Source organism: Colias croceus, chromosome 28 (genome assembly GCF_905220415.1).
Source record: "Colias croceus chromosome 28, ilColCroc2.1".
Lineage (NCBI taxonomy): Eukaryota > Metazoa > Arthropoda > Insecta > Lepidoptera > Pieridae > Colias > Colias croceus.
The window spans coordinates 102,328-117,275 of NC_059564.1; the positions used below are offsets into that span (position 1 = coordinate 102,328).

The 14,948-nt window shown below is 35.7% G+C and overlaps 1 protein-coding gene across 8 annotated transcripts in view; it reads left to right on the forward strand.

Moving 5' to 3' along the window:
* The window catches only part of LOC123704177 (protein daughterless), a 48,490-nt gene extending 36,385 nt beyond the window's left edge, over positions 1 to 12,105 (forward strand). For 6 of the 8 annotated variants that reach the window (XM_045652481.1, XM_045652482.1, XM_045652484.1 and 3 more), the window contains 4 exons: positions 3,975 to 4,076; positions 8,536 to 8,681; positions 9,081 to 9,190; positions 9,983 to 12,105. In XM_045652481.1, coding sequence (XP_045508437.1) covers positions 3,975 to 4,076; positions 8,536 to 8,681; positions 9,081 to 9,190; positions 9,983 to 10,027 — 403 coding nt within the window. In that variant the 3' untranslated portion in view covers positions 10,028 to 12,105. Of the gene's footprint in view, positions 1 to 3,974; positions 4,077 to 6,095; positions 6,192 to 8,535; positions 8,682 to 9,080; positions 9,191 to 9,982 lie in introns of all 8 variants that reach the window. The other 2 variants (XM_045652486.1, XM_045652485.1) reach the window with 2 other exon arrangements.
* The last annotated feature ends 2,843 nt before the right edge of the window (positions 12,106 to 14,948 follow it).

Sequence of the window (14,948 nt, forward strand, 5' to 3'; positions counted from 1 at the left end):
CGCTTTGTAGGAATAGGATTTGAGATAAATTCAATGGGGTAAAAGATAAATTGATCTTCATTAGGATCCCAGCGTAAACCCAACGTTTTTGTAGACTCTAAATGTTTAAAATCAAATTCCGCCTTTTCAATATCATCCATATCATCCGATAAATCAAGCAAATTTGAACGCCATTTTCTAAGATTAAAACCGCCAGCTTTAAGAAGGCTTATAAGATCTAATTTTAATCGTTTCGCTTTTTCCACAGTGTGCGAACCGTGCAAAAGGTCATCCATGTAAAACGAATTTTCTAACACATGGGGTGCGATACTATTAGGATAATTTGACCGCTCATCATTAGCGAGTTTTTTCAGGGTCATCATCGCCAAAAAAGGTGCAGCTTTTGTTCCATATGTCACAGTTGCTAGTTGAAACTCCTGTAAAGGTTGGGATTTATGATCACGCCAAATAATTTTTGTAGTTTTTGATGTTCGTCGTGCAGCCATATATTACGAAACATTTTCTCAATATCAGCCGTAAACCCGTACTTAAATAGGCGCCATCTTAAGATTAGGATTTGAAGGTCTTGTTGCAGATTAGGCCCTCTATACATGAGGTCATTAAGGCTAAAACCACTCAAGGTTTTCGAGGAAGCATTAAACACAACTCGCAACTTTGTAGTTGATGACTCTGCGCGTAAGACACAATGGTGCGGTAGGTAGCAACTGGGCCTTAAGTCGGCGTCCGACATACAGGGTATCATATGTCCGAGTTCTTTGTATTCCGATATGAATAGCTTATACTCGCGTGCCAAATGATATTGTTTTATTAATTTGTTTTCTAATTGCATAAATTAGGCGATACATTTAAGATTTTGACGCACCTAATTTTTCTTCGAAATTTTCTTTAAAGGTCTTCCTGAGATAGATTTAAAGTAAGATTTAGAGTAAGGTCATTTCCCATAACTACTGGATATTGCTATTTAAATTAAGATTACATTGATATATTCATTTTTACGGGGTATTTTTTAAAGTTGAGATTTGTGAGCCCTGATCTAGAAGCGCTCTCGTGTTAAGGTGAGATCCATCTGCTGCTTGAACCTTGATAATTGCAGTAGCTAGTAATAGGTATTTCCCTGGGGTCACCTGGAGTGGATACTAATGTGTTCATATTTTCTTGTTGTGGGCGTAAAGGTTTCGAACGAGGCACGTGGAACCTCGAACGTGACGCTTCCGGTGTCATATTTTGTGACGTGAAACATTCATGTAAAAGGGTATTATGATGTTTGTTACATTGCTTACACAATATCCGTGAAAAGCATTTCATTCCTTCATGGTAATGTAGGCAGTTGAGGCAAAGTTTCATGTTTTCAACCGTTTTTCTTCGCTCATAAGGATGCATTTGTAATAACGTCGGACATGTATAAAGGCGATGTTCACTAGAATTGCACATCGGACACCGCTTGCGTTTTACATTTGTTGTAACATTACTGGAATACGTTCGTTGCGAAATAGCATGATTTGTAGAATATGGATTATTGAAACTCTGTTTAAATTTATAATTATAACTTTTAGAAAAGGATGATTGATTATTATAGTTTCTTAAATGTGTATGCTGATTGGATGGTTGATCAAATGCTTTTATTGTGTAGCTTTCATGCTTTTTTCGTGAGGTCTCTAGCGTCATAAACTTAGTTTCTAAATACCGTAAAAAGTCTTGCAATACAGGTATCTCTCTGGGCGACTTTAAGGATTGCATATAATCATTGTATGTCTCTGGGTCTAACTTCTGGGATAATATACAAACAAGAAAAGGGTCCCAAGATGACACGTTAATTCCAAGGTTTTCAATTGCATTAATGCTCTCATATGTAATATCATGAATCTGTTTAATATGTTGATACGACTGATATTGAAGATTAGGGATATTTAAGAGGTTATTAAGATGAGATGTAAAGATTAATCGTTTATTATCATAACGATGACTGAGAATATTCCAAGATATGAGATAATTGTCGGAGCTAATTTGGAGATGTTGAATCATTTTTTCAGGCTCGCCCTTAACTTTACTCTTGAGAAACTGTAACTTTTGTGCATTCGACAGTGACGGATTATTGTGGATAGTTTCTGTAAATAGATCTTTAAACGAAACCCATTGCATGTAATTTCCTTCGAATGTAGGCAGCTCTACTTTTGGGGTTGATTTCTCTATATGAGATAGAGAATACATCTTTTTATTGATATCTGTTTTTAACTTATAGTAATGTTTTTCATAATTAGTAAATTGTTCTTCATATTCAGCGTTCGTTCCGCTCAATTCATTTTCTAATTCCCAATGCAAGGTATCAATTACCGACCAGCGGATTTGCAAGGACTTTAGAATATCCTCAAATTCCCACTTTTCCGATATAAGATCAAGATTTATGTTTGAAACAGTTCGCAGAAAAGCCTTAAAATTAGTTGTTTGTTTTTTCATAAGCTCTTCCGTTTTATTTATATTGGAGATATTGTTAGGAGGTTTTTCTTGATATTCATTAGAGATTGACGGGGTTTGAAAGGTTGGAGGTTGTAATTCAGGGTTTTCTAAAGATTTATAATTCTGTAAGGCTGTCTTTATATTATTGTATTTTTTCTTAATTTGATCATATCTATTGAATGCAAAATACTCATGAGAGTGATCGTTGAAAGATAGAAGTATCATATGGTTGTTGTGGAAGTCTACAAAATATTGTTCTAACGTTTCTAATCGTCGTCGTATATAATCGGGAGTCTTTCGCTCCGCTCCATCTTTTTTAAAGTTTATATGTAGCTTATCCAATGCATCTATTAATTGCTCTTGGGTAGCTAAAATATCCTCCATCGACATGTTTGAAAATAAGAGATAAAATATAAGAAACCTTACTTGGTCAGCTTCAAGTTACGCTTACGCCGCGCCGAGATGTAAATTATTCCGTCGATGTGTAGAGATGTGATGCCTTTCCAGGGCACCAGGGTTGAGATATGTAGATGTATGGTGCCTTCTTAAAGCACCGAGGTTGAGATGTTGGGATGCAGTGTCCCCCCAAGACACCAGGGTAGAGATGTGAAGATATATGTGGTGCCTTCCTAAAGCACCGAGGTCGCGTAATCACGGAAACCAGAACCACGCACACAAACACAGCACACTTTCTGAACGCGTCCCGGTCCCGCAATTCACCGTTTGCTCGAAGGACCAATGTTGGCGGGGGTTGGGGTTAATTATAAGATATGAGATTGAGATAAAGAGATATTTATTATTAATTCACTATAATGGGATGAGATGAGATGATCTAGGATGGAGCTCCGCCCGGTGCGGAATCCGACTGCGAACTAACATTGTGTGGTAAAATAATAATTAATACATTATAATAAAATATGCAACATCGACGCATTGCATTCCGGGAACATGTATTGTCTGTACGATTAGGTAATCGTACACCATCGTTACAATATTGTATTCACTGAAAAGTGCTTCATATTGGTTGAGATGGTTGTTAAATCATCTCAATAGATGGCGCGCGGTGTGTCCCTTAAGACACATAAAACTGAAAGGATAGAATAAATTCGATTGCTCAGGCGGGTCACGAGTGGCTGAGTTGGTTAGGCATCCGCCCCGGAATGGCGCGAAGGATGCGGGTTCGAGTCCCGCCTCGTGATCGAATTTTTTCTATTCTTTATTAATTTATATTTATAAAGCATTTGAATGCCATAAAAACCAAAAAATATAAATACTATGATGATGTTTCGTTTTGGGACGGGAGAATTACTAACACTCAAACTAGTATGTATCTTGGTAAATTATGCGCAACATCCGCCAGATTAGATTAAATTATCTGGATTACAACAATTAAATTTGCAAAGCATTCTTTTTAAATATATGAAACTGTTAAGATTACGTGTCGGGGGGTCGATATGTGTGGGGGGTAGGGTGGGGGGGTGTAGAGTGTGTGTGAGAGTGTATCGCTAACTGGCGCGCAGTGTGGCCGGCAGCTGCTCGTCGGCGGACGAGGACGAGCTGGACCCCGACGCGAAGGCGGCGCGCGAGCGCGAGCGCAGACAGGCCAACAACGTGCGCGAGAGGTATACCCCATACATACACACACACACACACACGCACGCACATACAGACCTGTTCACGTTAGAGCGGTATCCAATAGGTACGCGTAGAGTCTCTGTAATATACTACGTGAGAGATATAATCGCGTGCCATCGGGATACCGCTACCCGCGGCGGTACCTAGTGGATACCGCTCTAATTTGAACAATTAATTGCCTTAATGAGCAACAAGGTGTAGATAGGTTACCGACACGGCACACTAACGCGCACACGTTAGACGTCACAGTGAGATTTATTGAACAAAATGCAGGTTGATTACATTTCAATTGCCAAAAGGCTTATTATAAACTATCTACACCTTTTTACTTATAATTGCCTGTAAACATATTATGTGTTCATGCTTTTCACACATTTCCGATTTCCCAAACAAAATCCTAGCACAAAAATCGTGCAACATCCTTTAACACTTTCAAAAACCTCAGTTCTCACAAACTTCCAATGAAAATACCCCTAACATTACTAAAATAGACAAAAGTCCGACTCCTCTATCTTGCAAATCCTCATCTTTTTTATACCTAAATTAATGTAATATAACATAAACTCCTCCAAATTTCCAAACCATTAAAACTCAAATCTGTCGCTTCACGGGAAGGCTTGGCGAATCATACAATATAATATGGACAAATAATAATTGATCGAAAAATAATTTTTAGGTAACTTTCGACTCTTTAATTACAGCGCAATGAATCGCCACGTCTTCACCTCGTCTCGCTTTCTGCATCCATAATATATTGATATAAAATAATACAATTATGTATTCATTCATATTCTCACTAAATAACGACTAAGGCATTTTATATCGATATATCAATTGGTATTTTTTGTTATATAATTCATAGACACATTTTATGATAGTGTATTTGGCTATTTTACAACGTTTTTTTTCATAAAAAGTAAGATTTACAAAATCGTAATTATGTAAATCGCAAGTTGCAAAAAAATATTAATGGTGACGAAGCAACATTTTAAATAGCGTTATACACTATTGTTTATTGTTTATATTATTCATGAATATCAAAACTGACTTCTAATCTCATTTTCATGATCCCTTTGTATGTTTTCACAAATAATATTATTTTATAAACTACTACATGTATAAAATGTGTTTCCTAACAAAATTAGAGTTTCAGCTTACCATCATTCTAACAACTTGGGTCACAGTATATGTTTTTAAATATTTTTTCCCCATTTTTTGTTTGTTTGTTTGCTTATTAGGTTCAAGGTGAGTGATGTTTAAACGGATACGTGGTTAAATATATGACGAAAGTAGCAAAAAGTCGAAAATATTTCAAATTAAGAACGGAACATTATTAAATCGGAGCGTTCTCATTGGCTAACGGTTGACAAATGACGCGCGTGTCGCGTAAATGTTAAAAATATATACTTATGTCGTTACTAACTCTCATATCATACGCTAATGTGTGTGTATGTCTGTGCTTGGCCGATTGGGATGGTGTTTTATACAAACAGTAGGCTGTTTTTACACAATATAGGTGTCGGCTGCTCTCGCTCGCGCGCTGCCTTCCACTGAGAGGTAAATTTTGGATGGTATTATTATGTAGTATAATTTTTATTTCAATAAATTCTAAACGTCGCGTCGTTGGTTCATTCATACGTACCCATCACACTATTTTTACGCTAAAATAAATTTATCTTCCCATTAATATATGTAATTGCAAATTTAATAGATTACCATGTTTATTTGAGTTATCGCTTACAATATTAAAATTAATGATTTTTCAATTTATCGAATCAAAGCATATCACTATTTGTACGAACCGATTCGTTATATTGAATCTTTAGTTATCTTTTTCTTTTAAACTACTGAACGGAAAGACGAAATTTCACATTAACAAAAATCTCATCAAAACCGGTCCCATGTAAGTCGTTACAAAGCAGAGCCATAAAACTTCGTAGTAAAAAAATAGAAAAGTACGTAAAAGCGATAAATCACGTGGGGTGTGTGTGTTGTGTCGGCGGCAGCTGCTCGTCGGCGGAGTCGGGCGACGACGAGCTCGACCCGCGCGCCAAAGCGCTGCGCGACAAGGAGCGGCGACAGGCCAACAACGCGCGCGAGCGGTGAGTGCACGGGGACACAGGCACACGAACCGGTAGAGCTGGCGAACTCGCTGACGGAGACACAAGTAGATGGATAAACGAACAAGTCGACAGACATAATATGTAAAGCGGCCAAACTGACTGACTGACAGATTGAAAGACGGAACGACAAGATAGGAAGCCGCAGGCGTAATGACGTATGACGAAAGTTAACGAAAGCTTTTAATTATTATAAACATTTTTGTATAAAGGAAAATAATAAATGCGAATCGTTCATGCAAAAACTGCTGAATTTGGTTAGTAATGCCTAATTCAATAGATAGTTTGTAATTATATCAAACCTAGAAGAGTTTTGGTACAAAATCATTTATTAAATTCTTGTTCATTATTTATAATTTTGCAAACATCTTTGAATAATTATAACAATATCAAAAATAAAAACTACGCTATAAAGGATTAATTAATACTTACTGCAGTTCACCACTTTTGACACTGGTTCTCCTTTGTAAAATAAGGATTTATTTTAACCACGTATCCAAATTTAATTTTTATGTTATGTCATATATTTATTTATTAATAATATACTGTGACTTAAATAACTGCTGATGGAAAAGATACTTCTAGTGTAATTTTTTAACTATAGCAAAAAAGCGAATTTAACCTTTAACCAGTGACGTGAAAAATGTATAACACTATACGGGACATGACGTCTGACAGACTACTACTTTCAAAGTAAATTTTAGGCATAAAATGTAATATGTACGTATCAAAATTGTGTTGATATTTAACCATCGGTATGTAATAAAAGACACAAAACTAAATACAATCAGCTTTTATTATAAAATTAAAGAAAAAACAGTCATTAACTCTATCTAGTACTATTCAGCCTTAATTGACTTGAGATCTCCATTTTAGCCTTTTAATTGACAAAACACAAGTAACATTTGAAATTTAACATTTTTTACTTAAAATCTAATCAATAAAGAAACGAAAGAACAAAACAGCACTTCTGAAAACAAAAATATAAAAAATTTGACAACCGCTCAACTTTATATAAATCACTGGCAATTTTTGCACAGGGGGCGAGAACATTGCAAGCAAACGGGATTAGAACACCCGACACACGTGTAAATTGTCATTCTGTGTAGTTTAGGTGGACAAACCCTACATGCTCTTCGTTTACCCTGACTTGGCTCGTGACTTTGGTCACCTTCTTCGATCATATCATCCCCCAGAACTCGCTTTATCACTAGTCGTAACTCCCTTGGTAATTGACTGCTGATGACACGTCTTTGCATATGTGGTATCACTAGCGAACGGGCTAATGACTTCAAAAAATCACCTCTATCGGCAACCTATATTCGTAATTCTGAAAGAGGTATGTCTTCGTCTTCAGAACTGTCGCTGCTAACTTCTTAACAAGTGATTTGACCTTCCTCATTACTGTCTTCTCGAATGGTCCGACTCTCCTGGGAATATTCGTCTTGATCACTATCATGATTTTGTAAAAAATCATTTTCGGAAATCAAAAAGTCATCGCAATCACCTTCGCTGTCTGATTGGTCTGAAGCTAGCATGAGGGCATTGAACTCCTCTTCAAACGATGGACTGTTTAACCGCAGGACTTGTCTTGTTTGTGAATTTGTGGCAGACAATTTACGTTTCCTTTGATTTTCCGCCATTTTGCACTGAAAAACAAAAAAATGGTTTAAAAAACATTTGTATGACAACTAGGGACATTTAGCCTGACAGACTCCTTTAGATTTTGTAAGTGTTTTTACTCACGTGTTTTACAACCGACGACAAGTCCGCCTCGTTCCCCGATCGTTTTAGCACTAAAACAGAGGCTACTGAGAAGCGGGGTCGCGGCAGGCGGGGGGAAGTGACCAATTCTGAGAATTTGTAAAACACGCGACGCCTGTGAGACTCCGCGTCACCAGTTAAAGGTTAATACCCGTTTCACGAACTACCTGCAGGGTTAGAATGACCTTTAAGAAAAAATGATATTTAAAAAAATGTAAAAATATATCATGAACGATAGTTTCGCCAAATATTCGCAAATTGAAAATTTTCTTTGACGGATGGGCTGATGTCCAATTAAAATGAAGCAAAAATATCGTATGTGTCGTTTGTGTAGTGACATTCTAACCCTGCTGTAATTACCACGTGAGTTATTGATGTGAAACTTCTTATGAGTAAAAATTCAAGTCAAAAAATTCGCATCATGGTAATGCCGTTATGTCATGGAGTAAGGCGACGATTTTGGTGTCTTTGAATCTTGCTAAAGAAGTTTCACTTCTGACTCGTGTGCCCTGCACACACGCTCTTTTTTATGACACGTTTGCTGATACATTGGACTGTGCAGGATACGAATAAGAGACATAAACGAGGCGTTGAAGGAGCTCGGACGGATGTGCATGACGCACCTGAAGAGCGATAAGCCGCAGACCAAGCTCGGCATCCTCAACATGGCCGTTGAGGTCATCATGACGCTCGAGCAGCAAGTCAGAGGTAAGTGATAGTGATAATTTGTAAATTTTGTTATACTCTTCCAAATTACAGCTTAAAGTGAGGCAGAAAGGATGAGAGTTGAAATGTTGGTGACTATATACTTCAAAAGGTGTAATGTAAACTTTTTCGTAGTTAAAACATGTTTAAGTTTTTCAATTGGCTTTCGAGTTAGTGTTTATATAAAGTATCACTCAAAAAATTAGTATGTTTGTCCCTAATAAATAATAGTTAATTTGTAATTGTATTTTTACAAGTTTGGCAATGTGAACCGAAGAGTCATGATAAAAAGAGACTGCCAAAAAATGTTTTGTCGTGGGAATCTATAGGGGGTGTCCCCCAAGGCTCCGTCGTTGGTCCGCTACGATTCCTTATGTTGACAAATGCACCATTGGTTGGCAGAGCGCAACCTGAACCCGAAGGCGGCGTGCCTGAAGCGGCGCGAGGAGGAGAAGGCGGAGGACGCGCCCAAGCTGCTCGCCGCGCCGCTGCACCACTACCAGACCATGCCGGTTACTATATACTATATTATTAGCCTTTATGTGGTTTATTGAACATTTTGTTACATTTTTTGATGTGAAATATATGTCAGATTTGTTATGGTTGGAATTATAATTGTCAGGAATTAAATAGCCTTGTTGTTTATAAATTTATTTAAATTCGGAGCGTCGAAGATTTTGTTGGTTTTAAATTGTTATTTAACTAAACTTTGAACCCAGAATATTTTAAAAAGAAAGGAGAAGTAAATTCGCATATGTTAACGAGGTATCAAAATAAACTGCACTTTCCAACATGTAGAATAAATCAAGCAAAAAATAGTGTGATATTTATGACTATTACAATATATAATAAAATACCGGATAACTTTAAAGATCTCCCAGTAAATATATTTAAGAAGAAACTGACGAAATGGTTAATGGAGAAACAATTTTATGATATTCAAGAACTTATTACATTGCGGAATCTGTGAAGGAATTAGTGACGTTTAACAATAGTGACGCGAAGAATTTGTGTAGTGTTGGTGTAGTGTAATTTAATAAACTTATTTCCATTTAAATATTTGCACACCCAAATAGTGGGTAGAATGTATTAGCGCCTTAATATTGTAACAACACCTTTTTTGTAACTACATTCTTGTAAATAAATGAAATTTGAATTTGAATTTGATTAAATTGTTTTTATTCACAAAAATTTTAGTGTCGAAGAAAAAAAAATATCGTTTACGTTTTTGTCATGATTATGATGATTTAATTTTAGGGTGATATTTTTCATTTATTTTGACATAATTTTTTTTCGCATTGCAGGGCATGGGCCAAGTGCCAGGGCAAGGGCCGGCGGGCGGCCAATAGCGAGGGCGTGCGCGCACACACGCGCCCCCCCACACGTGCACACACACGCACACACACGCGCGCCTCTAGCCGGCACTAGGGGCCGGCCCGCACGATAGCGGCCTTTACTCAAATATGTTTCGGATTATTTTCAATGTAACTTCACTTTTTTTTTGTATAGCATCAATGTAGGTTTTATTACTGTCTATCTGTTGAAATTTGTCTGTATTTTTGTTTGTCTATCTGTTTCGTATCTCGTTTCGTTCTTCCCCTTCACCTTTCTGTGTCTGTAATCGGACGGCAAAGCGCAAATGTTAGACATTCCATTGGCCGCCGTGCGGGTTGCGCGTGTGTGTCGGGCCGTTCGCGCGCGTCTGTAGGCGCTCGGGCCGTTCCGCGCCGTCCGTCCCGGCCTGTACATAGCTCTAAGTGTGTATATTACCTAGACATAGGACATAGCTTTATATCCCGAACGTTCATCACGAAATTTTGTATGTCTATCCAAAGACGCGTCGATGGAGGAAAATTGTAAAATAGCCCCCCCCTAGATATACGTAGCATAATTAATGGATATATGAGATGAAGAGATATTTTAATTACGACTCGGAATAGTTTTCGTTCGCTGCCATAAGCGTAGGCTAAGCTCCGCAGTCCGTTTCCGTGGCCGCTCCCGTCCCGCCTGTAATTACTTCTCGACCGAATCGCTTGACAATAAACACCTCGGAAATGGACTTTGGAATTATTTTATTAGGGATTTCTTTACGCCTTTTTAGAGATTCGATGGTGGGACGAATGACGTAATGTTTTATTTGTGAATTTGTGTGTTTTTCCCTATTTTCCCGGAAGGGTCCCTGTTACACGGCCTTACGTAATGAAATAAATGAATTGAAGGAAATAGGGACAAACACACAAACGTTCCGTTTGGCTGCTAACTTAAGTGACGTACTTAAGGTTTTTATTTTGTAACTCCAGTGAATTTTATGATTTTACCCCGTTTACAGGTTTATGTTACGCGATCGCGTATCGTTTTATTTATATTATTCGGTAGCTATAGCGTTTTTGATTGGATCGTACTTATCCAGTGCACTGTATGAAATTAATTATTTTTTGTATGATTATTATTATTTTTAATCGAGATTTTGATTTATTGATTATTATAAATCGCAACGCATGACAAATCTAATTTTGCATGCAAATCAAGTATTTTTATAGATTTTTTATAGTGCACTCGAAATTGTTTTTACGGAACGAACGCGTCTCGATAAATTATAATAAAATAAGTTTAAGGAGAGCTAACGTGACATTGTGTTCGTTTCGCGTTCAACATTTGAATGATTATTTGGCGACAATCGACTTGTAAATAGGAAGTGGATATCGAAGCTCAATGTAATGTCGGTATCGGTGCGAGCTCACACACACGCGGTCCGTTTCCTGCTCCCGAAGTCAGATTCTGAATTCCTAGCACAAACGTAAAACCGCACGTTAGATTTTTTTTCGTTCGGAATAGTTTGGTTTCCTTGTGAAATATTTATATATTCCGAATCTAATATCTCGATCAGGAAACCTGATTGGTGTGTGTGAGCCTCGGAAGCTGGTCGCTGGGGGGGGGGCACTGCGGGCTGTACCAAATTAGTAACTATTTGTTAGTTACGCGTGAGGCACAGCACCAACAGTCCCCCCCCCCCCACTCGCCACGAGATTGGAAAGTTCAAAATATTTTTTTAGTATTTCGTCGTAGTTTTTAAGTCACGCAATCGCGACCGCTGTTAGCTTAGTTGACTTTCTCTTCCATTTAGCGTTAATTTTAAGTTTTTTTTTATTATGAATCGATCGATTTGGTTCCGCTCGTCACACCGGTAACTTATTGGAAATGCTCAGGTTAATAGAACGCGGCACTGGAGTTGATTTTTATTTCTTTCTGTTACTAATCCTGGTGATTCGTAATGATGAGGCTTTGCAAGATTTGTTTGTTGTTTTGTGAACTCTGTATAATGGAGCGATCCCTCTGTTCAAATGGATTATAAATATTACAAGAAAGCTCTTATTATAAAAATGAATAATTATAATTAAATATAAATGTGCCATTCATTTTGCTAAAAGTGTGTTTTATTTATCCTTGAGATGTGTGAAGTTGGTGGAGTCGGGGCAAAGTTGCCAATACAAAACATTTTTCTTTTCTTTATGTAAGAAACTAATACAGACATGGAAATCAAATTTTAAGAGCTCTATTGGCTCCTCTGTGAAAACTGCTAAAACCGGTGGTATCTTTACTATACTATATAGTTTTTTGTAAATTTTTCAAGTAACAATTATTCTAATCGTAGTTAAGTCATCGTATAAATCAAAAATCATTAACGAACTCTCATGTAGACAATAAACACCATTCTATTATACAAGGAGGTTAGAGAGTCTATTTATAGATCCCTAAGCAATAGAACTACTGAACTGGGTGAAACTTAAATATTTAATAATGGAGCCGCATGTTGCTAAATCGTAGGTATTTGATCTTTTAAATCGCATCTCGCGTTGCAGAAAAAACACTGATGTGTATTTGACCAAAATTATATTAAAGTACCGGTCCGGCCCGGCCCCGGCCTCTGTGGTACCATGGTACCTCGTACTTCAATGAATATTATAATGAAATCGGTTCATCCATTCTCGAGGTTTGCGCTTAGCAACACATTTGGCGATTCATTTTGTTACATTGATGTAAAATTTCGACACACATACTAAAAAGAACATCGGCTAGTCTACAGATCTTTTTGCTGGCTCTTTGACAACAGCTCGATCGTGTGCTGTGTTAATTTTCAAGAGTAGGTACCAATTCAGTGTTCAATCGAAACGAACTCGATTGAATTCGATCTCGATACTGTTAGGAGTACCTAAGCCCCCTGATTTCCGGGCGGTCCGTATTTTTTTTTTTGTGTTAGTAATCGAAACCATCGTAAGTACAATATAATATTTCTGTTTATAGGTAGGTATGACAATAAAACACAAAGTAACTAACAACAATACCTTTATTGGTTATACAGGTTTACATTTAGCAACAATCATATTTCGTCTAATTCCAAGTTACACATGATCAAAAACTCACGATAAGATAATATAGCTTCTAAACGCTAAATATTCTGTAACACTAATAGTTCTCGACATCTGAACACTGAAAATATATTTTTTGTAGTGTTTAAGCACGGTACAGACTACAGACGTAACTCGCCATTGTTTTCTAAATAATCTTCGAGCTGTTATAATTTATACATACCGTGCGTAACCACTTATTTTTTCGACTAGGAAGACTTCTGGAAGACATAATTATTTGTTATATTGACATTGAAAATATCTTAAATATAATCTATCATGGCGCACACATTATACTCAATTCCTTTTATAATAATTAATTAATAAGCATTTTAAATGCATAAAATATAACATACGATTTGAATGGTGACAATAAAATCATATCTTGAATAATTAAGGCAAAGTAAAGCGTACCTAATCAAACAAGTCTCTACTCAATATAATATCGCTACATATTTACATTTATCAGTTTATAATTTGACAATTAGTTTCAAATCTCCTTCATTTGTACACAAAATGAAATATATAACACAGCTATATCTATAGAAAATTATAACTTAAACATAACAATATGGAAGCCCACATTTTCTATTCTACGTTTCTATTGTCATTGTCACATTTTGTTTATTATATTTACACTTATGTACCTACTTAATACTTATATCTAACTATGTATATAATTATTTATATTCGACCAAAAACAAGAAGCACTAAAATTTTATTTAGTTACTAGATTAGGTACCTAGATATAATATTAAAACAATCGTAACATTTTCACAAACAAATAGGAACGTAGTTAGTTACGTCTGTCTTAAGTTATAAAAGAATAACTACTTATATCACAAAATCATTTATAAATGATCCCCAAATCAGCAATTATTAATTGTATACATTTTAAATTATTTGGTTTCAATTAAAATAACATTCAATTTTAGTAATCTGGCATAACCCATACAATAAATATAAATTATTTACTAATAATTACTTATCGAAGTAAAGAAAAGAAAAGTACCATTTCACACTTTACACAAATTACACAAATAATATCATATTTTCCTAACCTTGACTTAATTGGCAAAACGGGAGATATGTTTCATATATCTGAGTAATAAATATAACTTCAACTATATAATTCTATATCTATTCTTATAATATATCTACCTAACTAGTATTAACTTAGTTAATAACTAACGGCTCAAAAATTAAAATTATTCATGGATAAAATTTCAATTCAGATTTTCGAACGTGATCTTTTTTAACGATTTAACTAGGTTTTAAAGTGAAATATTTTTGAATAATACGTTTTTATTATACACAGTCAGCAACCTGACTACCTACTAACGCTTTTTTTTTAAATAAAGGAAAAGATTTCGTATGAGTGGTGGAAAATACATAGTTAAGTACCTATTCATCAAAACATCCCTATTATTAAACAATCTGTAGATGGGTATGTTGTATTAAGATTTTTATTGATTAAAATTTTTGAGTCGCACTTAGTTAACTTTAAAATAAACATAAAATAACAAAATCGGATGTTATTTAGTTTTTTTTTTGTCTCTGAAATGACATCCATTTTTGTATTTTCACCTAATCTTAAATACATATAATAAGTTAATTTTCTTAACTTATGTGGAATATAATATACCTAATTTTAATTGTAACTATTTTATGGTCTACTTAGCATTCATAAAGAAACTTCACAATATATTTTATAACAATTCAATAAAGTAAAACCGTAAGTAATTAAGTAATATACCTATGTATTTTATATAGTTAGGTAAGTACATAATATTTAATAAACTATTCAAAATCAAAGATCTAAAATTTTGAATTTTTTAACAGGATACATATACCTAAATATGTG